The sequence below is a fragment of the Cebus imitator genome, unplaced genomic scaffold (assembly GCF_001604975.1).
Source record: "Cebus imitator isolate Cc_AM_T3 unplaced genomic scaffold, Cebus_imitator-1.0 Scaffold23, whole genome shotgun sequence".
NCBI classification, from domain to species: Eukaryota; Metazoa; Chordata; class Mammalia; order Primates; family Cebidae; genus Cebus; species Cebus imitator.
In genome coordinates this window covers 1,051,124-1,077,117 of record NW_016107338.1, presented here as the reverse complement: position 1 = coordinate 1,077,117, position 25,994 = coordinate 1,051,124, and the positions used below count along the sequence as shown (strand labels likewise).

General features: G+C 36.3%; 1 protein-coding gene across 6 annotated transcripts in view; it reads right to left on the bottom strand.

Moving 5' to 3' along the window:
• Window positions 1-25,994, bottom strand: part of EXOC6B (exocyst complex component 6B) — a 663,192-nt gene that overhangs the window by 562,223 nt on the left and 74,975 nt on the right. For all 6 annotated transcript variants that reach the window (XM_017521918.1, XM_017521917.2, XM_037736122.1 and 3 more), the window contains exons 2-5: window positions 15,893-16,058; window positions 8,865-8,912; window positions 6,963-7,053; window positions 6,818-6,863 (exon numbers count right to left, since the gene is read on the bottom strand). In XM_017521918.1, the coding sequence (XP_017377407.1) occupies window positions 6,818-6,863; window positions 6,963-7,053; window positions 8,865-8,912; window positions 15,893-16,058 (351 nt within the window). The remainder of the gene's footprint in view (window positions 1-6,817; window positions 6,864-6,962; window positions 7,054-8,864; window positions 8,913-15,892; window positions 16,059-25,994) is intronic.

The window sequence follows — 25,994 nt, the reverse complement described above, 5'->3', positions numbered from 1 at the left end:
ACAATGAAATCATGTCTTATGAACTAATGAAACTATAAACCTCAAATTCTATACCCATCAAAAGTATTTTTCAAAAATGATGGTGAACAATGAGTTACCATTTCACACCTACCAGGATGGCTAGATTAAAGTCAAATAATAAGGTTTTGTTGTTGTTGTTGTTGTTGTTGTTGTTGTTGTTGTTTTTCTTTTTCTTTTTGAAACAGAGTCTCATTTTGTCGCCCAGGCTGGCGTGCAGCGATCTTGGCTCATTGCAACCTCTGTCTCCAGGTTCAAGCAATCCTTATACCTCAGCCCAGCTGAGGAGCTGGGATTATAGGCACAGACCACCATACCCATCTCATTTCTGTATCTTTAGTAGGGATAAGGTTTCAGCATGTTTGCCAGGCTGGTCTCAAACTCCTGGCCTCAAGCCCATCCACCTCAGGCTCCCAAAGTGCTAGGATTACAGGCATAAGCCACCACGCCTGTCCTAGGTAGACAATAGTAAGTATTGACTAGGCTATGCAGAAACTAGAAACATCTATGCTGCTGTTGAGAAGATGAAAAGGTGCAGGTGCTTTGGAAAAGAAGTTAACAGTTAGTTTCTCAAAATGATAAAACATACAAAGAGACAAAGAGATGCACCAAGTATTTACCATGTGACCCAGAAATTCTATTCCTAAGTATATTTGCAAGAAAACTGAAAGCATATGCTCACACAAAAGATTGTAAATGAACATTTGTAGCAGCATAGTTCTTAATAGCTAAAAAGTGATAATAACCCAAATGTCCATCAACTGATGAAAAGATAACTAAAAGCTGTATATCTATACAATGAGAGAGTATTCAGCCATAAAAAGGAATGAAACAGTGATACATGCTACAGCATGAATGAACCTTGAAAACCTTCCATTATGCTACGTGGAAAAAGTCAGACACAAAAGGCGGCATATTGTATGATTCCATTTATATGAGATGCTCAGAATAGGCAAATCTATGGAGACAGAAAGTAGATTACTGGTTGCTTGAGCAAAGAGGAAAGAAGATGGGTACAAGATTTCTTTTGCGGTTAATGAAAATGTCCTGGAATCAGCTAGTGGTGATGATGGTACCACCACGTGAATGTACTAAAAACTATTCAACTGTACACTTAAAAATGATGAACGTTGTGATATATGAATTGTAATTCAATTTAAAAACTAAAGGTGAAATAAATACCTTTTTCAGAAATACTGCATTTCTGAGAGAATTCATAGCCAGCAGACTGATCCAACAAGAAATATTAAAGGGTGTCCTTTAACCAAGAGGGAAAAATAATACCAGATACAAACTTGGATCTACACTTTTTTAAAATGTAGGTAAATATATGAGTTTTTCTCTTTAATTTTTTAATTTCTTTAAAAGTTACAGAAAAATGAACATGTATTGGCAGTAACACTATATTGCTGTCATAGGCTTTATGACATAATAACATAACAATAACATGACAACAATGACATAAAGGAGGGTAAAATGCAGTAATATCGTTATAAGAATCTTGCATTCTGTGTGATTGGTATAATAGTTAAAGACTCATTGGAAGTTACACATTGTAAAGATAGAAGCAACCACGAAAAAAATAAAATACGATCAGCCCTTTCTACTTGCAGGTTCCAGATCTGTGAATTCAATCAACTACAAATCAAATATGTTTTTAAAAAACAGGAGGCTGAGGCAGGAGAACCACTTGAACTCAGGAGGTGGAGGTTGCAGTGAGCTGAGATCGCACCCCTGCATTCCAGCCTGGGTGACAGAGTGAGACTCTGTCTCAAAAAAAAAAAAAGTTCTATTTTAAAGACAAATGCACAGGTATGTTCATTGCAGCACTGTTTACAATAGCAAAGACCTGGAATCAACCCAAATGCTCATCAATGAGTGGACAAAGAAAATGTGGCACATATACACCATGAAATACTACGCAGCCATAAAAAATGACAAGCTTGTGTCCTTCGTAGAGACATGGATGAATCTAGAAACCATCATTCTCAGCAAATTGACACAAGAACAGAAAACCAAACACCGCATGTTTTCACTCATAGGCGTGTGATGAAAATGAGAACACTTGGGCACAGGGAAGGGAACAACACTCACTGGGCTAGTTGGGAAGGTAGAGGAAAGGGAAGGGGAGGGAGGGGACAGCAGGGAGCAGGGAGGATGGGGAGGGATAACACCGGGAGAAATGCCTGAAGTAGGCGACAGTTGGGGAGGGGGAGATGTGGCGTGTATGTACTTATGCAACAATCCTGCAGGATGCAGGATGTGCACATGTACCCCAGAGCCCAAAGTACAATAAAAATAATAATAATAAAAATTTTTTAAAAAATGAATAAAATGAAACAGTGTAACAACTACTTACGTAGCATTTATATTGTATTAGGTATTCTAAATAATCTAGAGGTGACTGAAAGTATTAGAAGGATGTGTGTAGCTTACATGCAAATACCATGCCAATTTATATAAGGAACTTAAACGTCTACAGACCCCTATCCCAAGGGTCCTGTAACCAATACCTTGAGGAGAACAAGAAAAAATTGTAAACAAAGAGGTATAAATAATAGCACATTACTAAATATAAAACAACATCCTAAAATATAGAAATTGATTTTTTTAAAAGACAGGAATACAGAGAAGGGACAAAGAACAGGTAGGATAAATGGAAAATGTATTAGAAGACAGTAGATTTAAGCACATATGTTGATAATTGTATGAAATGTAAAAGATCTAAACAGTCTAAATTAAAAACAGAGATTGTCAGATGAGAGCTTTTTAAAGAAAGCAAGATACAGAATAACTGGCAGGTAATCTTCAAAAGTAATAAGGTCATGAAAGGCAAGGAAAGGCTGAGGACAGTTCTAGAACTGAAAAAGACTAAAAAGACATGACAACTAAAAGCAACATGTGATTTGAACTGGATCCTTTTGCTAGAAAGAACATGATTGAGACAATTAGCAAAACTTGAATTGGGTATGCTGATTAGGTGCTAGAAATATGTCAAAGCTAATGTCCATTCTCTGTTGCACTGTGGTCGCAAAGAAGAATGTCTTTATCTGTAGGAAACCCCACTAAAGTAATTGGGGATGATGGTGTGTCACGTTAGCAACCTTCTTTAGCTGGTTCAAGAAAAAGACACGTATTTATACTGAACTTAAGAATGTCTAAAAATAAAATTTTTTGAAACCCAAAAAAAAATTTGATTACACCAACACTTAAAACTACTATACAATAAAAACTACTAATTATATAATGTTAATAGATAAGCCATGCATTGGAAGACAATATTTAACAGGAAAAGGCATCCAAAGCATATAATTCCTTTAAATGAAAAAGAAAATAAACAACCTAAAAGCGGGCGGCAAGTAGATGAGAGAAAACCCAAATGCCTAAAACCTAAATTCACTAATAATCTAATAAAAATAAAATAAAAATCGCAATAGTGATCTATCACTTCACAATCATCAGCCTAGTAAAAATCAAAAAGTTTGACAATATAGATGTTACCAGGAGGCAGAGTAACAGGACTTCCCACAAAATACCAATAGTAGGATGAATGGGGAAATCACCATAGAGAACAACAATAAGATCAAAGACATGTAAACCTTTTCTTTGATCCAGCTGATCTCCTTCTAGGTATAGACCCTAGACCAACAGAATTGGCATCACCTGGGAGCATGACAGAAAGTGCAGAATCTCAGGAATGACCCCAGCCAGGCCTATTCAATCAGAATCTACATTTAACAAATCCACATGATATCATTTGCATGCATGACATCTGAAGAACAACACTGTCAAGAAATTTTGAATATGAGTCCAAGGAGACAAGAACAAGGATATTTATTGCACCACTGTCTATCATTATTACTGGAAACATACCAAATGTCCCTAATAGTATCAGTCAGCATAGTTATCTTGTAGCAATAACCACCCCCAAAATCTCAGGGACTTAAAGATTTAAAACTTACTCATGTTATACATTCATAACAGGTTTGCAGGTAGGCTCTGCTCCCTGCAGTTACTCAGAACTCAACCAGTATCTTGGAGTTGCCGTTTTTCAAGAACAAGGGAAGATAAGGGAACTCTGGAGAGAAATTAAATGCTAAGCCCAAAGTGACACATACCACTTTTGCTCACATTTTATCAGCCAGAAAAAGTCACATAGAACTGGGAACCCAGTAAATATATACAGGGAACCTAGGAAATATAATACTACCTTACGCCAAAGGAAGTAGCCAGAAACATTGGTGAACAGCACTGGAACTGGCAGGGGAAAAGTGAATTATTTATATAATAGACTACCATAGGGTGATTAAAACGAGCAAACTGTATCAATACACATAAAGAAATAAGCTGTCTACTAGTATGCAAGCCCCAGAGGATGAATATTTTTATCTGTTTTATTCATAGCTATATCCCCAGCACCAAGAGCAATATCTAGCGCATAGTAGGTACTCAATTCATCTTTATTGAGTGAATACACAGATCTCAAAATGAGGACTAAGAATCATCTACATAAACTTTTTAAACACAAAACAAAACAATATATGATTTATAAATATTATAAGCAGAGGCTAGAAAAACATTCAATAAATTTATGATACTGGTTTCCTCAGAGTAAGGAAAGGAATAAGACTAAAGAAGGGAACACAAATTTTATCTGTAATTTTTTAAAGTCTCTCTCTGTGTGTGTGTATACACAGACCTCTTTCTGTCCATATATATTATATATATATATATATATATATATATATATACTATTTTTCTTTACATATATATGAATCAAAACTGGAAAACTATTAATATCTGTTAATTCTGAGAAGTTGGTACACAGGTGATTTTTTTATTTTAGACAATATCACTCTGTCACCTAGAGTACAATTATGCTATCTCGGCTCATCACAACCTCTGCCTCCCAAATTTGAGCTATCGTGTGAGCCAATTCTCATGCCTCAGCCTCCCAAGTACCTATGATTACAGGTGTGCACTACCATGTCCAGCTACTTTTTTTGTTTTTTAGTAGAGATGGGGTTTTGCCATATTGGCCAGGCAGATCTCTAACTCCTAGCCTCAAGTTATCTGCCTGCCTCAGCCTCCCAAAGTTCTGGGATTATAGGTGTGAGCCACTGCACCTGGCTCACAGGTGATTCTTAAATTCTCTATAATTTTAGAACTTTACTAAAAGGTTATTAGGGCACTAATACTACTTTCACATCTCAGACAGAACTTCTCATAGTGTTCTAACCATGTTCTCTTATGAGAGCAGGTCCTCCTGGAGAGAAGGAAATCTTGGAAATGACCAGAAGAAATAAAAAAATTTAATGTCTAATGATTCAGCTTCAAAATACTTTATCCATAATATTTCTTTTTCTTTTCTTTCTTTCTTTTTTTTTTTTNGATGGAGTCGCCGTTACCTAGGCTGGAGTGGAGTGCAGTGGCACGATCTTGGTTCACTGTAACCTCCGCCTCGTGTGTTCAAGCGATTCTCCTGTCTCAGTCTCCTGAGTATCTGGGATTACAGGTATGCGCCACCATGCCCAGCTAATTTTTGTATTTTTAGTAGAGACGGGGTTTCACCATGTTGGCCAGGCTGGTCTTGAACTCTTGACCTCAGGTGATCCACCTGCCTCGGCCTTCCAAAGTGCTGGAATTATAGGTGTGAGCCACTGTGCCCAGCTCATAATATTTCTATTTTTATCTCAATATTAAATACATTTCAATTGTATACTTTTGCCTAAAAACCTAGGTAAAACTAACATTCCAGAAACATAGGCTCCATTTATCCTATAGCTTCATACATCCCCATCATACTTCAGGGTATCTCAGGGCAGAGAGGTTGGAGATGCTTATTCCAGTTTGGGGAGCAGAACTATAAAGTCACTGTAGATTTTCCTCTAGAAGAAAACAACATAAAAGAAATCCTGTGAATTTAACCGCACCCTTCCCCTTGATGATAGTTACTTTTATGTGGCAACTTGGGGGGCCATAGGACCCAGATATTTGCTCAAATATTATTCTAGATGTTTCTGTGATGGTATTTTTTAGATGAGATTAACATTTAAGTTACAGACTATGAGTAAAGATGATTACCCTCCATTAAATGTGAAGAGGCCTCATTCCACCACAGGTGAAAATCTTAATAGGAAAAAGGCTGATAGTGCCCAAGGAAGAGGGAATTATACAGAAGAGTCCCTCTGGACTTAAGCTATAATCTTAACTCTTCACTGGGACTCTAGCTTGCCCACCTGCACTGCAGCTTTTGTTATACTTGCTATACTCCACAATCATGCTAGCCAATTCCTTAAAATAAATACTTCCCTATCCAGTAGATAAACAGAGATACATGCACACATGCACACACACACATGCGCGTGTGTGCGCGCACACACGCACGCACGCACACACACACACACACACACACACACAGACATGCTACTGGTTCTGTTTCTGAAGAACCCCAGCTAATGCACTCTTATACCAAAACCAGTACTATTTTTTTCTGCAACACTATTAAATAAATTGAAACATATCTCAAACCAACTATTACTAAAATAGGTATATGCTTTTTCCTAGCAGACTGGGTCTTTTAAGAATCTAACTATAAGTAATATTTATTAAACATAATACATGATGGAACACATTAGCATACCACTAATACATATAAGTAAATCTAAAATGAATCAATAAATATATAAAAGGTTGAGAAGATGTCAGAGGCTTAATTATTTTTTCAAAAGTTATAAGTATTCTAAATAACAAAAATTTTATAAAGTAAAAACTGTTTGATTTAAAAAAAAAATCTTACCTTTTAGTTTTCATCTGGTCCCTCAGTTTGCTGTACATCTCCAGGACTTAAAAGAGAGAAAAGAATACACAAACATGATTTAGAGAAAGCCTAGTTAAAGCTAAAAAATAATACCAAGAAGCCTTCTCCATTTCCAATTCCTCACCTGGAAGACACAGCATTAATTTATCAACAGTGGCAGAAATATTTCTCTGTTGTAGTCGACACTGCTTCAGCTCTTCCATTGCTATTACCAGCTTGGCAAGAGGGAAAAAGACTGAATTATGCCAAAGGCTGTAAATAAAAAGTTTTCAGTCACATTTTTCCACATTATGTTCAATTCATCAGAAAATCCCAGACGGTTTCATAGTAAGACCTGCCAAGTGAACTAAGGTGCTGCCTTTCTTAACCAGTAAAACATTCCTGCACATTTTCCCACTTTCTCCCCAAGATACATACAATACTAGGAAGAGCTAAGTAAAATGAAGTCCTAAAATACAAGGGCTATCCAGGGGAAAACAGCAATCTTCAACTAAATCTCTATTTCAACAAATAGACCACACACTTAAAAGATGTGGCTTTTCTAAGAGTTAACAGTGTAGTGAAAATCATTTTATTCCTTCTATCTGAAGTCATACCATAACGTACTAGAAGAAATTGTACTCTGCAGAATTTAGAATGTGAGGCAAACTTCTTTAAAAAGTAATGATCTACACATCTACTTGTAGCATTTATCCCATACGCATACCTTAAAAATACTGTTATCTGCTTAGATACCATGCAAAAAAGAATTGAGTCATTGATAAAACAATCAAAAGCTAATCTAAAAGTCATTGATGAAACAATCAAAATACATTTAAAAAGTATTAGGTGATAACAAAGGAGCATGATAACAGAGAACAGTTATGTACTACAAGTCAGAAAGCCTGGGTTTTAGTCCCAGCCTTGTCAATTACTATGTAAAATTTAGCAAATCATTTGTTTTAGTTTCCTCATCAATAAAACAGTGATAATACCTGTCCTGATTTTCTTGGTCATGAGGATGAAATGACAAGTGGATATAAAATAATATTGTAAACTGTGATGGTTCAAATGATAAATATATCAATTAACAGAATCAATGATTTTTTTTTTTCCCATGGTGGAGGGATAGAGATAAGGTCTCCCTCTGTCACCTAGGCTGAGAGTGCAGTGGTACAATCATGGCTTAACGCAACCTCGAGCTCCTGGACTTAAGAGATCCTCCCACCTCAGTCTCCCAAGTAGCTGGGACTATAGGCATGCACTACCACACCGGGTTATAATTTCTTTTTTAGGAGGGTGGGAGGGTAGAGATGCGGTCTCACTATGTTGCCCAAGCTGGTCTCAAACTCCTGGCCTCAAGTGATCCTCCAGCCTCAGCCTCCCAAAACACTGCGATTACAGCATGTAATCCCAGCCACTGAGCCTGGTTGATTAACTTTTTAAACAAATATTTGTTGAGCATCCACATTGTCATTCACTATTTAGGTAGATGGAGGGGATACAGCAATGAATAAAGCAAACAAAAATTCCTAATCTCATGGAGTTTAATTTCCAATGGAAGTTGACAGACAGACAGACACACACACACACACACACACACATGTAAAAATATATTAAATGTAATATCAGAGCATGACAGGCACAATGAAGAAAAAGTGGGAAAGGATCAAAAGAATGCACAGGCAAGAATGAGACAACTTCAAATAAGGTGGTCAGGAAAGGTCTCATTAAGAAGGCAACATTTGAGCAAAGATTTGAAGAAGATCAATATTGAGGAAATAACATTCCAGGCAGAGGCACGGCATTACTGTAATATGACTAGTCAATGATTTAAAAACACAACTAAGAAGGCTGTATCCTCTCTCCTTAGACTTTCCAGTGACTATGGTAAATTAATTCAGATAAACATTAGGAAAAGCAACAATAATGTCCAAGTACTTCCAACATACTACTTACAGTCTTAACCACTAAATGAACAACATAGTCATTAAAAGAGAATGGCATGAAACAGAAAAGGTTTCTTCAAAAGGTAAACTGGTCTTACTTCCTTTCCCTCATGTTGTAGTTTTCTATTAGTATCCGTCACTTGATTCTGTGGAGAGAAGACAATTTAAACTCATAAAAAACAAATATTTAGACAATAGCTGAAAAATATCTAAATTTAATATGAAAAGATTGAGAATAGGTAGTTAGACATTTTCAGTATTCCACTACATATTGGTCAAGTGGCATTCTCTTGAGTTTAAATTACGTCAACTTTTATCCTGGATGTTTGCATGACCTTTTGAAAAGAAAAATTTACTGACAAATATGGTGAGTTTAGAACATTTCTAAACTAAAATATTACAATAACTAAAGATCACACTTTAACTTTGGTGAGAAAAAAGGAAGAAGAGAAGAGAAGAACAAAATAGAACAAATTTTATCATAGATTTTTCTCATTATCACCAATGTATTCCTGGAAAAGTTGGGTATACGTCAAACTTTTTAACTCAAGTCAAAGTTTTTCTGTTTGCTTATTATCTTAATTTCAGAAAATGCTTTACCTTAAGTTTTTTTGGATCATTAATTCTCAACAGCTCCTAACACTTCCATGTTTCCAAATTTCCAACATAATCTCTCCATCAGATAGTCAAAAATTTGTGAATAAGCCTTTAAATGATCCACCGTTGATTATTTAAAGGAAATGGCATCTACTTTTTTTGATATCCACTTTTGACATTTCAATGATGGGAAAAATTAATTATATAGAATAGTGATTTCCTCATCATTTGTGATATCAAAACATAAGCAATGCTGACTTCTAAAATGTTGTTTAACAAAGGCTTTCTAGCCTTCCACCAATAATTGCCTAAACTAGCATTTCCTATTATGTCCCTTAGGACATCAAGAAATGTTAGTTAGCAGGTACTCTGCACATGCACACAGCCATGTACATGCAAGCACACAGACACACACACATACACAATGACATGCACTGTAAATGCCCAAGAAAGGGATATCAAATAGGATGTTTTCCAAATTTATCTTACATAATACCCTTTAACTGAAGATCTTCTCAAGTACCTAGTATTTTAAAAAGCACATTTTTGAAATCTCTGAAGTATATACTCTATTCCTGGACTATCAATCAAAGCAGATTACCGTATGCACCCCCTTCTAAAGATCAAATGAAATCTGAACTCCTCCAGGAAGCCTCTATAAAGTACCAGAAAAGGAGGCAGGAAACCAGCAAATTCCCTCTTTATTATTTACTTAATAGCAGCACGTGTGAAACACTGAGCTCAATACAAATTAAGAGTGACGAACGGTCCAAAATGTATCTCAAAGACAATGTTAATGGAAGCATTGTCTAAAAAGGGGTCAGCAATCAGTTTCCATAAAGGGCCAGATAGTAAATATTTTAGGCTTTGCAAGCCATACAGTCTCTGTTGTAACTATTCAACTCTACCTCCATAGCAGGAATGCAGCCATAAAGAAAATAAATGTAAATGAAGGGTCATGGCTGTGTTCCAATAAAACTTTATTTACACAAACAGGAGGCAAGCTGGATTTGGCCTAAGAGACAGAGTTTACTAACCCCTGGTCTAGAATAAAGGAGATGGTAAGGTCGTAATGCCACACTATGAAATTTACAGTTGGATGCCACGTTTTAAGAAGGGCCTTACAAGCTGAAGCATGGTTAGAGGTGAATAGATTTGGAGAGGGAGTCAAAGCTATACCACATAAAAAACAGATGAAGGAATTTTTAGCCAAGTGAGGGGGAAAATATTCACTTGGAGACACTGTACACTATAGCTGGACCCTATATACTATAAGCCATATTTAAACAATGACTGTCCTTCAAATATCTGAACAACTGTCAGAAGTGGCTCCCTAAAAATGAAGATTATCACTCAAACCAGTGTTTGTTACCAGAAAACAGTATTCAGCCCAATATAAGAAAAAGTATTCAAGCAATGTGAATAAAAAATCATATCGGTTGCCTTGGGTGATAATGCTATCCCCATTACAATAGCTATTCAATAATAAATTAGCTATTTTTTATCCTAAACTGAAGATGTCCTAAAATTCAACCCTCCATAAATACTCCTAAATTCAGCATCATTGTCTCTACTAGAGTACCCTTGTTTGCCTTATGAAGGCACTATTTCTCACTTTTTTTTCGCCTTAAACTCACTGTAAAAATACATTTTCCATTGCAATTCATTATACAAATATAGGGAATACACACACACAATTTTCAAGAAACAATATTTACCCTTGGTATATGTAGTGTACTCTCTTGTTTTCTATTCAATTTGATTCTATTTAATTTCAGTTTTTGTTAAAAATACTGAGCAAGGCACACTAAATTAATTTCATGCAAACCATGGTTCTAAAACATATCCCTAGGAAGCTAACCAGTGCTTCCAGAAAGAAAGATAATAACTGTGGGTCGGGTGTGGTGGCTCATACCTGTAATCCTAGCACCTTGGGAGGCCAAGTCGGGTGGATCACCTGAAGCCAGGAGTTTGAGACCAGCCTGGCCAACATGGTAAAACCCCGTCTCTACTAAAAATACGAAAATTAGCCAGGCGTGGTCACAGGCACCTGTAATCCCAGCTACTTAGGAAGCTGAGGCAGGAGAATCACTTGAACTCAGTGGAGGCAAAGATTGCAGGGAGCTGAGATCTTGCCACTTCACTCTAGCCTGGGCAAAAGAGTAAAACATCATCTCAAAAAAATAAATAAATAAATAAATATTTAGAAAAAGAAAGATAATAACAATGTCAATACCATTCAATAACTACTTCAATGTACAACAATAAAGAGGCCAGGTACAGTGGCTCACACCTGTAATCTGGCACTCTGGGAGGCTGAGGCAGTGGATCATTTGAGGCCAGAAGATCGAGACCAGCCTGGCCAACATGGTGAAACCCCATCTCTACTAAAAATACAAAAATTAGCTGGGTGTGGTGGCATGCACCTGTAGTCCCAGCTACTTAGGAGGCTGAGGCAGGAGAATCGTTTGCACCCAGGAGTTGGAGGTTGCAGTGAGCTGGGATCATACCACTGCACTCCAGCCTGGGTGACAGAGCAACACTCTGTCTCAAAAAATAAAAAATGAAAAAACAATGAAAAGAAACTATACTAGATGTATGTCTAGGAATCTAGGACACTACTTTGTTTGATTCAAAGAAGATAAGTGTGTGTGTGTATACACTGAGAATCAAAAGAAATAATGGGCATCTTGGAGTATAGTTTCTTTTCATTGGTATGTTAAAATAGCATTGACAGTAGTTAATACTTAATTTTTTACATTTTGTAAACTACTTTCTAGAGTTCAGGAAACTTTTTATTTCATAGGTTCTGAACCTAGGCCAAATGGATCCCCCTAGAGCAGAGTCTCCCAGGTGTGCTACTAGACATTAATCCCCTCTGCCCTCAAAGTGTCTGGGTCGAGCCTAAAACAGACTAAAACCCTAAAACAGTAGCCTCCAGTTCAGGTATTCCTGCTCCAGTATCCTCAGCAAGTTGAAGGAACTTGCAACTTGAAGAAATGTGATGGAAGGCAAGGGAAGTAAGAAGAAAAGAAGATGAGTACCAACCAGCAAGTGATATCAGCATTTCAGGAGCATTATGAGCTAATATTCAGTACTACCCCGCCAAGGAGGTCTTCCACCACATGACTACTCCAATAACCAGATGCAAAACATTGTGCTGACATTCATAGACCAGGGCACCAAGGAGCTACGGGAGAAGTATGGGATACAGGTGTCTATGGAGCATAGAAAAGGACAGCCCAAGTTGAGTAGAGGAAGATGGGATGGCTGGGTAAGGACAAATAGCATGCACAGGTCCTGCCAGGAAACCCCATATGTTTATTTTCATGCATTTCAGATACTTTTGTCTAGCTGAGGCTGATCCTCCCACAAAATTTAAGAATTACAAATGTATGGACCAGTAAATAGAAAGAAGCACTATTGAGATTCTTTAATATGGCCAGGCATGGTGGCTCATGCCTGTAATACCAACACTTAGGGAGGCTGAGACAGGCAGATCACTTGAGGACAGGAGTTCGAGAGCAGCCTGGCCAACATGGCGAAACCCCATCTTTACTAAAAACACAAAAGTTGGCTAGGCATGGTGGTACACACCTGTAGTCCTAGCTACTTGGGAGGCTGAGGCACGAGGCACAAGAATAGCTTGAAACCAGGAGGCAGACGTTGCTATGAGCCAAGATTGTGCCACTGCACTCCAGCCCAGGTGACAGAGTGAGACTCTGTCTCAAAAAAATTTTTTTTTTAAATTCTTTAGTATAATTTCAGGGGATCACTTTTTTAATAGATACAGAAATAACAATGTTTTGTATCATCTACATATAAGAAGAGGTTCTCTTGAATAGTGTCTATGAGAAATTCAAAGAGGTTATCATTTTTAAAGTCTTGATTATATTTGCATGGCATGTAGTCATTTTAAGCAGAAAACTAAATTATTTAAAAAGTTATCAGGCCGGGTGCAGTGGCTCATGCCTGTAAGCCCAGAATTTTGAAAGGCTGAGGTAGGCGGAACTCCCAGGCTGAGGAGTTCCAGACCAGCCTGTTTAACATGGCAAAACCCCCACTCTACTAAAAATACAAAAATTAGCCGGGCATGGTGGCACACCTGTATTTAGGAGGCTGAGGCAGGAGAATTGCTTTAACCTGGGAGGCAGAGGTTGCAGTGAGCCAAGATCGTGCCACTGCACTCCAGCCTAGGCAACGGAGCTCTAAGACTCTGTCCCAAAAAAAAGGTTATTTCGTTGTATCAAGTTCAAGTTTCTCATTTTAAAATGACGAAAATATTTGTTTAGAACATTTTTATATATTGGTAATATATCCTAATATTTTGTATTTTATTCTTATTATAATACACAAAGAAAATGTAAAGTTTTTTTTTTTTAAACAAGCCCCAGATTCTCCCAAAACCCCTCTAGTTTATTCTTAGGTGCCTGCCATTCAAATATCACTTTTTATGTATTCTGTGACAAGAAAAGGGTTGGAAAGCATGCCCTAGAGGAATCACTCTATGGGTTTCTCTATGAAGTCATAAGAAATTGCTCTCAATTTTTACTCTCATGTTCTCATGCATGGATACATTTTTTAGGGAGAGGATTCAAACTGGTCATGAGATTCTGGCCCACTCCATTTCATTCCCCATATGAATGACTAGAACTACCAACTACTTGGTAGTTAATACTCAATTTGTCACCCAAACCAGAAACCTGAGAGTCATGGGCTCTACTCCAGATAGATGAGATACTGTATTTCATAAGCATCTCTGCAGTCTGCCCCTTCTTCACCATCTCCTTCGTTTTAGGTCTTCCTCATTTTTTTAACATGGATTTCAACTTATCATTTTCCTATACTGAACGGAAATTTTGTTTTAATGTGTACACTTTAACACTGAGTTTTCCAATGAAGTGTTAAAATTGTCAGTTGAAACTGCAGGAAACTTAAAATACAAAGAAAAGCATTTCAGATACTTTTGTCCAGCTGAGGCTGATCAGCCAACAAAATTTAAGAATTATAAATGTATGGACCAATAAATAGAAGGAAGCACTATTGAGATTCTTTAATATGGCCAGGCATGGTGGCTCATGCCTGTAATACCAACACTTTGGGAGGCTGAGATGGGCAGATAACTTGAGGACAGGAGTTCGAGACCAGCCTGGCCAACATGGCGAAACCCCTTTTCTACTAAAACTACAAAAATAGGTCAAGCATGGTGGTACACACCTGTAGTCCTAGCTACTTAGGAGGCTGAGGTATAAGGCACAAGAATGAAAACATTAATATTATTTATTATCAAGGGATTATTGATAACCCATTTTGTTATACAGTCTTTCAATCTTCTTTAATGCTTATTTATTTGCATGTAAAGTATGTGCATTTCATTTATAAAAAGAAAAAACTGTTTATAGTTTTTAATCAGCTTTATACATTAAGCAAACACCTCTTATACTTTCCCATGGTAAATATCCTCTATACTATACTGAAGTTTATTACTCTTTGAAATAGGTGTACCATAATTTCTTTTTATTGTATATTACATAATACCCCGACCCAAAGGGGACTAGGATAGCAGCACATAATCAAACATATTAATATTTATCAGCAAAAGACAAAAATTCATGCTAAATAAGAAATTTGGTAGCTTCATAGTGATTTAGGTCATGTTCTACAATCAATTGAATTTTTAAATTATTATAGCTTTAGAATACAATATAATGTCGGACTGCCCACTTTGCCCCTCAGTAAAATTGTTTCTTTGCTTTCTTATCAATGTATTTTTAAAATGAATTTTACACTCACTGTCAAGTTAACCCCATGCCAAGGTAAATCCTTTTAGGATTTTAATTCAAATTTCAATAAAAAAAAGAATTAAAAGCATAAGTACTTGAAAGAAGAAAATAAAACTATTATTACAGATCATATGAGGAGTGTTTACATAGAAAATTCAAATTACATATAGATCATTAGAAATAACAGAAGAGCTTAGTGAAGTTAGTTAGATTTAAGATCAACAAGCAAAGTGAGTTATCTAAGATAAGTGACTTTGCTATGCCAGGGTCCAGGCCATGTGCCTAGCCTCCTTACTGAACCTTAATCTGTCACATCAAGAAATAACCTTCATTCTTTGGTAGAAGACCCTCTACAACAACCACTGGTTTTTCTCTTGGCCTAGGTGGCATGCTACAAAGAATTTTATAGCAATGCCTTGACATCCTGTCATTCTACAGTGATAGCTTTTATCCACCAAGGAAACAGAAACATGAAGAGCCAAACTGAGTTTCTGTTTAAAAGAATCAGCTACTGATCAGCTCCGGTCCACATGTAGTTATCCCAATTAAAATATAACTTTAAAAGTGTATTCTTTTAAGCTAAAAAGCCATAATCTCAAGAATCTGCATTTCAGTATAAATTCCTTTCAAACTGTATAAAAATCTTCACTACAAATATGTGATCTGTGTTATAATCCTTAATCCTTTAATCCTAGTCAAAATTCCAACACAGGACAGAGAAACAGTGTCTCTTAGAGCCTTCTTACTTTGAGTTTCTGGGCTTCTCCTCTCACTTTTAGCAGTTCAGTTATAGAGTCCACAAAGCCCTGGTAATGAAAGTTGCACATTTTCTCAATTTCTCGGTCATGATTACGGATACGAGTTTCAAGCTTCTCCATGAAACGTCCATGTTCCTCACCATCATAGACAGACCTTTGAAAAAAAAACAGCATGAAGATTATACCACAGTTACTTCTAAGAAGGAGAAACAGAATTACAAACCCAGAAGCAAATTTGTTTTTTAGATATTAAGGGCACATAAGCCACAAGATAACCCAATTGTATATTAACAGTACCTCGTTGTTAAATGAGATTTTTAAGGAAAATCCAAAATTTTGCTTTCTTATTCATTCCAAAATATTTGAGTGCCTGACAGTATTCATCACAAAATTAAAGGACTGAATTACAACTCCCTTGTCCCTTTCTTTCTCAATTTTAACTAGTCTAGAAAAGCTCAATTTTAGTTAAATTCAGCTATCCGATTGTTCCATGACTATATTCAAGAAGTTGAACGCAGCTGGAGAAAAAAACATACAGCTGTGCTGGCTAGACTCAGGATAGCCATGTAACTACAAATCTAAATTAGGCAGTCAATATCACTGGATAATCCTACTACAACTATCCCCCATCTCACATCACAGAAAAACCACTTTGCATTCTTTACTATATATATGCGTGGGAACCTTACCTTGTCCTCCCGTCAAATGTTCATACCTTCACTCTCAGCTGCTGATCTGACTATATACTTTACAGAAAAAAAATAGACACAGAGAACTACCTCCTCTTCCCCCATTAAAATCAATCAGTCTACTTTACATCTGTAACTCCTACTCCCCACCCTCTGGTAATGATAAAAGAAGTGTTCCTAGCTCTTATCTGTAATTCAGTCCCTCTTGTTGTCTCAAGAATTTTATTCCTGCAAGTTTTCCCTTTTATCCCTCCTCTGTATCATATATTTTTCCCTCTCTCTTAGATGATTCTCATGGATATATAAACATAACTTTTATTTAAACATAATTGTTTTTATTTTTTAATAAAAGATGAAGTCTCAATATGTTGGCCAGATTGATCTTGAACTCCTGGCTTGGACAGTCCTCACACCTTTGCCTCCCAAAGTGCTGAGATCACAAGCATGAGCCACCACGCACAGTCTATACACGACTTTTTAAAAACTGCTCTTAACTACACATCCCTCTCCCCTTCCCAGGAAAACTCCCTTCCACTTCCTCACTTCTTTACCTCACTAAAGTATTCATTTCACTCCACCTAATAGCAGCATTTAATATGGTTTCATATTTTCTCCCTTTAAACACTCTCTCCTGTACTTCAATGATACCACACTAACATCTTTCTTAACCTCTACTGATGTGCCTTCTCAAGCTCCATTCTTAGCTCCTCCTCTACTACATTCCTAAGCATTCCTAAGACCTCTTCTATTCTGTACCTATGCGCTCTCATCAAGCAAAGCCTTCTAATTCCATGGATTTAAAATATCATCCACATAGTGCTGATTTCTTAATCTATACCTATAATTCAGAGCATTTCCCTGAGCACTAGATTCAAATATCCAGCTACTATTTAACTACAATTGGGTTTTTTAAAGCCATCTCAGTATTTACACAGGAAAAAAAAATTTATTACTAACCTATCTCCACTCCCATACCTTTTCCTCCTTAAACTTCCCAAACATCTACCCACCCTATTACAGCTAACAGCACTATACAGTTGCCCAAGCCAAAAATCTAGGATTGACTCCTAATCTCTCTCTCTCTTTCCATCATATACCCTATCCAATACATTAAAAAGTCCTGACAACTCAACCTCTGAAACATGTCTTAAAATTTACCATGTTCCACCATTTCCACTAAAACACAAGTCTAAATCTATATTATCTCCACACTGGACCAATGCAACAGCTTCCTGACAGTCTCCATTCCTCACTTTCCATCTACTCCACCCCTTGCCCCATAACAGACACTCCACACAGTAATGAAAATGATCACTTTAAAGCAATAATTCAGATGTTATCCCCCTGCTTACATCTTTCCAATGGCTTAACTTTATAAAAGAATAAAAATCTTGAATCTTTATCATTGCCTGTAAGGCCCTACATAATCTAACCTCACATTATCTCTCTAACCTAATTTCTCTCCTCTCTCTAGTTCCCACCCAAATTCCTTTCCATCCTCTATGTTCCAGCTATCCTGACTTTTTTTAAAGCATCTGCCTCAAGAATTTTGTTTTTGCAGTTCTTATACTAATAATGTTAATCCCCTATACCTTTGAACAATCTCTTCCTCCTCATCATCCATGATATGTTGTTTATCTCTGCCTCCCCACAACCCACCTCAACTAGATTATAAGCTCAAGGGCAAGAATTTTGTCTTCCATATTCACTGCTGTACCTCTATAACAGTGCCAGACAAGGAGTAGACAATAAACATTTATTGACTAAAGAATGACTAACACCATCTCTAAGGACTCTTTGATTGCTGACATTTGTTCAAGAAATACCCATTTGCTCATTGCCAATGTTTCCTGGTTCTATAATCCTTTCTGGGTACTGGATCACTACCCTGATCCTATGGATCAGAAACCACACTCCCCTCAGGAGATCAGTTATACCACCCAAAACTCAGCAGTAACCATAGGTGAACCAAACGATGGACCACATATACAATGGTGGTCCCAATGTATTATGTAGTGAAGTCATAGCCTTTGTAATGTTGTACTGCAACACATTACCTTTTCTATATCTAGATATACAAATACCAGTATGTTATAATTGCCTACAGTATTAAGTACAGCAACATACCATACAAGTTTGCAGCCTAGTAGCAATAGGCTATACCATACAGCCTTGGTGTGTAGTAGGCTACATACCACCTAGGCTTGTGTAATAAGTACATTCTATGATGTTCACACAACAACAAAATTACCTAATGACACATTTTTCAGAACATATCCTCTCTGCTAAGCAACATATGACTGTATGTGTTTGGCTTCCAGTCAAGATTCTGAACACTCACTTCAGAAAAGGCAGGGCAATCTGGATTCATTCTCCTTCCTTTGAAATAATGGGAGATTGTCAAATAAATTATAAACAATCCCTGCTTTGACAAGAAGGAAAACTGTAGAATAACCACTTGCCTGAAAAAGCTGTTTAGAATACCTCACAGAATCTACCATTGACATTTCAAGTAATCTCAAATAAGCTTAACTTTTCCCCTTTTCAAAAGAAAAGGAAAAGAAATGTTTCCATGTAAGCATACTCATTTACCTTGACACTTGGAGACCGGGAAGAATCACAGAAAACTCCTCAATATAAACTGCAAAAGCTGACATACTATTCAATATTAGACAACCTCTTGGTTTCAAATTCAGTACACCCTGACTCAGTAATACTTCTAAGTTAGGTGGCAAGTGTAGTTCCTTCTACTGGGTAAAACTTCTTTTCATTTCTTCACTCTAGAGATCTACATTAACATCACAAAAGACAATCTCTAAAGAAATTCAGAACTTATATTAATAATGCCTTCCTAGGCTCTCTGATCTTCCCATTAAAAAAAAAAAATCAAAAACCTAAGAAAGGAAATGTGTATTTTAGCTGCCTGACTATGTAGCCTTCATCTTAGCACTGTAATTAGCTTGCTATAAGTCTTTGGCCAATCCAGTTAATCTCTCTGACCCTCAGCTTTCTCATTTAGAAAATAGAAAGCAATCAATTACAATTCTCTTAAAAGTACTAGCTTAGCTTTAAGTATCTACAATTCACCTCCACTTTCAAATTTACTTAATAATGCTAAGATCTTACATTTGCAGAATAGTATAAATAGGCAGTAGTTCAAAACAAGTTAATGGGCCGGGGGTAGTGGGAAGCCAAGATAGAGGAATTGCTTGAGGCCAGATGCTCAAAACCAGCCTGGTCAACATAATGAGACCCTATCTCTTTAAAAAGCAAAACAAAAGCACTACAAGTTAATAAAGTTTCTACCTCCTTATCACTACTCACCATCTGTTACTCCTATCTTAGGACCATTATGACTGTCATATTCTCTTTAATTATAATGCAGAATAACATGAAAGGTTTGCAGTGGATCCCCAGAGTATTTTGAGAATTAAATAATAATAATAATAATAATAAAATATAAAACAACCATATTTGAAACAGGGCTTATAGACTATGTTTAAGAGACTTTGTGTTCTATGCATATGTTTCAGGAAATCCATGATTCCCAGATCCTATGTGGATTTTCTATACACAGGCAGATGTACATATAAGCATAATTAGGAGAAAAGTTTCCCATAGTTTCCATCTGGTTATCGAAGCAGTTAAAAACCACTAATTTAAAGGTTTTTCTTCAAATTGTCTACCAAAGGAAAAGGTAATTATGAACTGATCACTACCTAATAGTTCACCATGAATCAGCATTTCAAGCATATTTAACTACCAATGTATCCATCAGCTATAAAAGGCTAAAAACAAAAATAAACAAGACATAAACACTGAAAAGGTCAGAAATCTACTACTGAAGCTAATCTAATATTGGTAGTCAACATTGCAGTTGAACAAACTGTGCCTTTTTTTTCCTTTTAACAAATACCTTAAGGTAGAGAAAGACTGCCATCTAGTGATGGCCCCTTTCTAACATTCCTCGAAATGATGTTGCCTTACAAGTAAACAGGACTGCTTAAAAATCTAAAAACTATATTCCGTAATATCTGTTGGTCAGAGACTTATAGCTGACTACTAGATTATATGTAAAGTACTGTAATGTTTAAATTTCCATCACTATTAGTAAGCAGGACCCTGAGAACAAAGGCATAGGTTTTTGACATGTCCAGGTTATGTTGCAGTCAAACAAAACAATCTACGGAATAAACTGCAGCACTAGTTTAATTATTTCTGAAAATCTCAATAATATTCTAGTAGTAGTTAGCAAAAGGCAAACAAGAATAAATGCATGGAAATTAACAAAACTTTTTATACTCTAAATTCTGACTCAACTAAATAAATGCTGCCCTGTGCAGTCTGGTTTCCAAAACCCCCCAAATAAACCACAAGTTTTTGCAAAAAGTAAATTATTTATCCTAGTATAACTATCTGACATATAGTTCTAAATATGATAATGATACTATATCCATATCCCACCTAAATTTCATGTGCATATTAAGAGATCGTAATTTATAAAATAGCATTTAATTCTACATGAAAAAATATTTACCATTCCCCTGTACCAAACCACTACAGGATTATATCACTTGCTTAGAGTCTACATTAACTCAAATTTGCTTGTCAAAGAGGGGGGAAAAATAATGTTATAAGCATTATGTTATTTCATTTAAATCCAATGCACCTTATAAATTAGTCATTATTCCCATTTTATAAATGAGAAATCTGTAATCTAAGAAGATGAAGTAACTTGCCAACTTCACATAGCTAGAAAATGTCCTCTCTAGTGCATCAGTCTATCTCTTAGAACAAAGAAAGCAAGCAAGTCACATGGGGCCCCAAAATGTTAGTTGAAAGAGGTCTTAGAGATGGAATACAAAGCTCTCATTGTATACTCAAGAAAACTGAGGCCAACGCAAGTTAAATGCCTTAATCAAAATTACATTGCTTGTTATGATACAATTAGGCCTGACCCCCAAAGAAAACACAGTTCGAAAAAGCTAATGCAGTATGAAGCCCAGCACAAAGCTAAGTGGTTTAAAAAGAGAGAGACAAACTTCTACTTCAAGATGAGTAAGCTGCCTATTAGTTGTGCCTACACAATTATTCTCTTCTTCCTCCTACTGGAAGAGTCCCAATTCATTCTGATATTTCTATTCTACCACAGGGATATTCATTGGTCTGTAAACCAATCATGGTAATTGCATTCTCTTTGTCAATGACCAGTTAATGTATGGTCACATGACACACTCATCTCACTAATGAGAAGGAAAATCTGACAATGAGGGTCCAAAAGAAGGTTTTCTTTCCTGAAGCATTCAGGAAAAGAAACTGCTTTTCCTGCTTTACACATTGTCCTGTGAAAGCATAATGTTTAGGGATGCAGTAACTACTCTGAAAATGAAGAAGATATTGCCAAAAAATCTTAGAATGGCAAAGGGGAAGATGAAAAACACTTGGGTCTTTTGATACTGATGCGAACCTGAAACAGCCCTATCTCCAAACATCATGTTATATAACTTAATAAATTTCCTACTGTTTAAGACACTTTCCCTTGATATTCTGCCACTTGCAAAGGAAAGTATCCTAAATGACGGCACATTGTTCAGTCTGCAAAGGTAGCAAACAAATCAAAGAAACAACCAATAGCAAGTCAGAGCCTACACAATGCAAAGTAATCTTGTTCCCTGGATCTAGGCCATTCTTCTCCCTTTGCTTCTAGTTTAGTTAAGAGTAACTCTCATTTTCCCCTCAATTTTCAGCTGGTACCTTCTCTGGGAAACCTTCCCTAATCATACAGACTCAGTTATGTGCTCCTCTTCTGTGATTATCATCTTCAGAAATTTATTAAACTTTATCTGATTGTCCATTCACTTGCCAATCTCCTGATATTAGAATGCTAATCTTCCTGTGGACAGTGAACATATTTTACCCATTTTATCTCCACCTCCTGGCACAGAGCCTGGCACAGAGGAGGTCCTTCATATCTGATGAAGATGGAGAAAGAAAAGGAAAGGTAGGACACTAACTGATTAGGATTTCTAGTTGTTTAAGAGATGAATGCAAAAGTGTATCCCATGTTACAAAGCATTTCTGTTGAGATGTTTTCAGATCCAAGGAGAACTTCAATACACAGTGAACTGAACATTTTGGTTTTGGTTTTGATTAATCCAAGGAAAAAAATCCAGAGTTTATTCTGGTCTTTTCTTTTTCATATATATGTTTTTAAACTTCTGTCACGGTTTTAGTGCTCAGACATTTTCTTCTCATTAAGCTCCATAAAAGCATCATTAGTATTTTTGTTTATTTGAAAAGTTAAAAATAAAGTAGAAAAACAGATTTGTGCATGATGTTGAAAGAGAAACTGCAGGAGGTCAAAAGAAGTTTAAAGTCCCTTCTCCTTACTTCAGTTTGTCTATCAGTTTAATTCTAACCTTAGTATTGTAATCTGGATGCTCTGGGCACATAAAGATGAAGTAGATCAATCAGATCATCATCAATGACAAGAGAAACATATGCTAGTTAATGAATTCTAAGCTGAACACTATACCCAAATATGTTTGTACTGCTGATCAAATACATTTAAATCCTTTTCCAGTTCTGCAGATACCAAGGTATCCAACTGGCTTCACATGAAGATAGCCCATATAACCAAAAGAATGCTATGATGTGGATCTCTCTCAAGGCAGGAAGGAAACCCCAATGATGGCTATTTTCAGAGGAATAAAAACAGGATAGAGCAGTTTCAACTGACACCTAGCCAAAGGGCCCACTAAAACCTGGTTTTGGTTAAATACCACAGGAAAGTAGAGAAGGGGAAACTGTCACAAAACATCAGTCAAATCAACAACAGACTATTAGGAAATAAACTAATGAAAGCAAGGGAACTCCAAATTAAGAACATAGAGACTGCCATAACTGCTACTATGATAACGTCACACTGTTAGAACAAGTAATCACCATCAGTAACTGAAGCTATAAAGGCAAAATACGATTGTCAGTGCTTCACTTTGTTCTTTGTATCTATTTGTATTAAGTGCAAAAATATTTTATTTCACCTGCATCTTTCAATAGTAGTCATGAAATCTGGCATATAGGAGTTGGATCATGAATGTTGCTGCTAATTATAAGATAAGACATTTAAAAAGCACCTCTACAGACTGGTGATGCTCATTGAATCTAACCTAGAAAACTGCTGAAAGCAGAGTACTAATACAGTTGGTTAGGAGTTATAATATACTTGGTAGGTTAGCTCTCGTTTCACTGCATGGAATTCAGAGTGTTAAGTTTAACACTTAAACACAAAATGTTGGAGCTAAATGAAATGACCAGTTTACTTAGTATCTATCACCACCACACTGAGTCTGAATCTAGGGCATGTTGATAAAACTCTTCCAGATTCTTTACAAAAGATATTAAGTAGTAGGGTGGTGCAAAAGTAATTGTGGTTTTGCTATTACATTTAATGGCAAAAATTAAAAGTAATGGCAAAACCACAATTACTTTTGTACCATTCTAAATATTTAATTAATTACTCTGAAGAGACATGTAAATATTAAGAGACTGTGTATTAACTATTGAAACATGATTCTACTAAGAGAAAAAAAAAAGAGTAATTGAACATTTGGTCTTCACACTTAAAATTATCATTATGGTTCTGATGATAGGTATCATTAAGCTATTAACAGAGAAAGACAAACTAATAATGGTTAACACTAGTATGGTAGAAACACTGCAGTGAATAGTCATGATCCACTTAACGCATGTATATTTAATGTGGACTTAACAAAATAGACCATGCAAGTTTTCTAGAATCTCTGAATCAAACTCTAATAAATGTGAGTAACCTCATTTGTAAATGTTTATGTTGTGTATACTATGTATATAAATGCACGTATTATATACAGTATATATACTATATATGTGGGTGACACACACCTCACACACACATACTTATACACACACAAACACACACACACACACACACACACTTTTTCTAATTTTCTGAGAAAGCACTAGACCCAACACCACCACATTCAACTCCTGGTCCAATTTCACCCATAAGTGGTTATTTGCTGATACCCCATGCCAAAAATGAAGTGACCACAATTTAAAACTCTTTAACTCTATAAGCAATTAAGTCCATGAAAGAGGATGGATGAAAGGCATGAGAATAGTTTCCATTCTAAAACATAATAATGAACAAAGCAGGCAAAATAGGATGAAGTTCCGTGAACAGTATGGAAGACTGGATACATATGAAAAGCCTTTCTACTATCAAACTCCTAATCACTCTAACCACCTCTAGCCTAATCACTCTAATCACCTCTGATCTAATGCTTCTATTTTATAGCCATATAGAGAAAAAGAGACATGGCTTATTGTCCACACACAGTGGGGAGTCAAATCAGAGGTCTTTAAATGAATGAAGCCAAGATACCCAAGGATACATTCTTAGTGAAAGATAAAATAGAAAAATACTTCCCCATAAAGGGAGACTGCAAGTAAACTTGCCTATCTGGTGTTGGCTCTGAGTGAGGGAAGCAGAAAATTCCCGATAATTTGAAATCACATGCCAGCCTTCTCACAGAAAGGAGGTCTATACTCAGCCTATTAATACTATGTGGTCTGAGAAATCTCAACTGACAATTTATTTTTAAAGTAGCCCCAGCATGGTTGTTAATACCCTCAAATAACTGACTTAAGCAAAAGCAAATCTTCTCCAGAGAAACATACCTTAACCCATACTTCTAGGAATTCTCACAAATAATACTCCTCTGAACTGGAACTTAAGTATCAAAAATCATAAAACACACAAGGAAACAAAGTATAAAAACAATAATCAGAAGAAACACAAATAGCAAAATCAGGCTTGCAAAGGCTTAAAACTTTATATATATATATATATATACATTAAAAATAAATGTGTAAGATGCATAAAGATATATAAAAGGGATTTACCAAGGAAAAAAAACTATCAAAAATGAATATATGAACCCAAAATATCTGAGACAGGTCTCAGTCAATTTACAAAGTTTATTTTGCCAAGGTTAAGAATATGCCTGTGACATAGCCTCAGGAGGTGCTGATGACATGTGCCCAAGGTAGTACATGTGTCCAAGGTGGCTGGGGTACAGCTTGCTATTATACATTTTAGGAAGGCATAATATATCAATCAATACATGTGAGATTTAGATTGGTTTGATCTGGAAGGGCATGACAACTTGAAGCAGGGAAGGGCTTCCAGGTCATAGATAGATTTTAAAATGTTTCTGATTGGCAACTGGTTGAAAGAGTTATTATTATCAGTAGAAAGAAATGTCTGGGTTACAATAAGTGGTCGTAGAGACCAAGGTTTTATCATACAGATGAAGCCTCCAAGTAGCATGCTGCAGAGAGAATAGTCCGTAAATGTT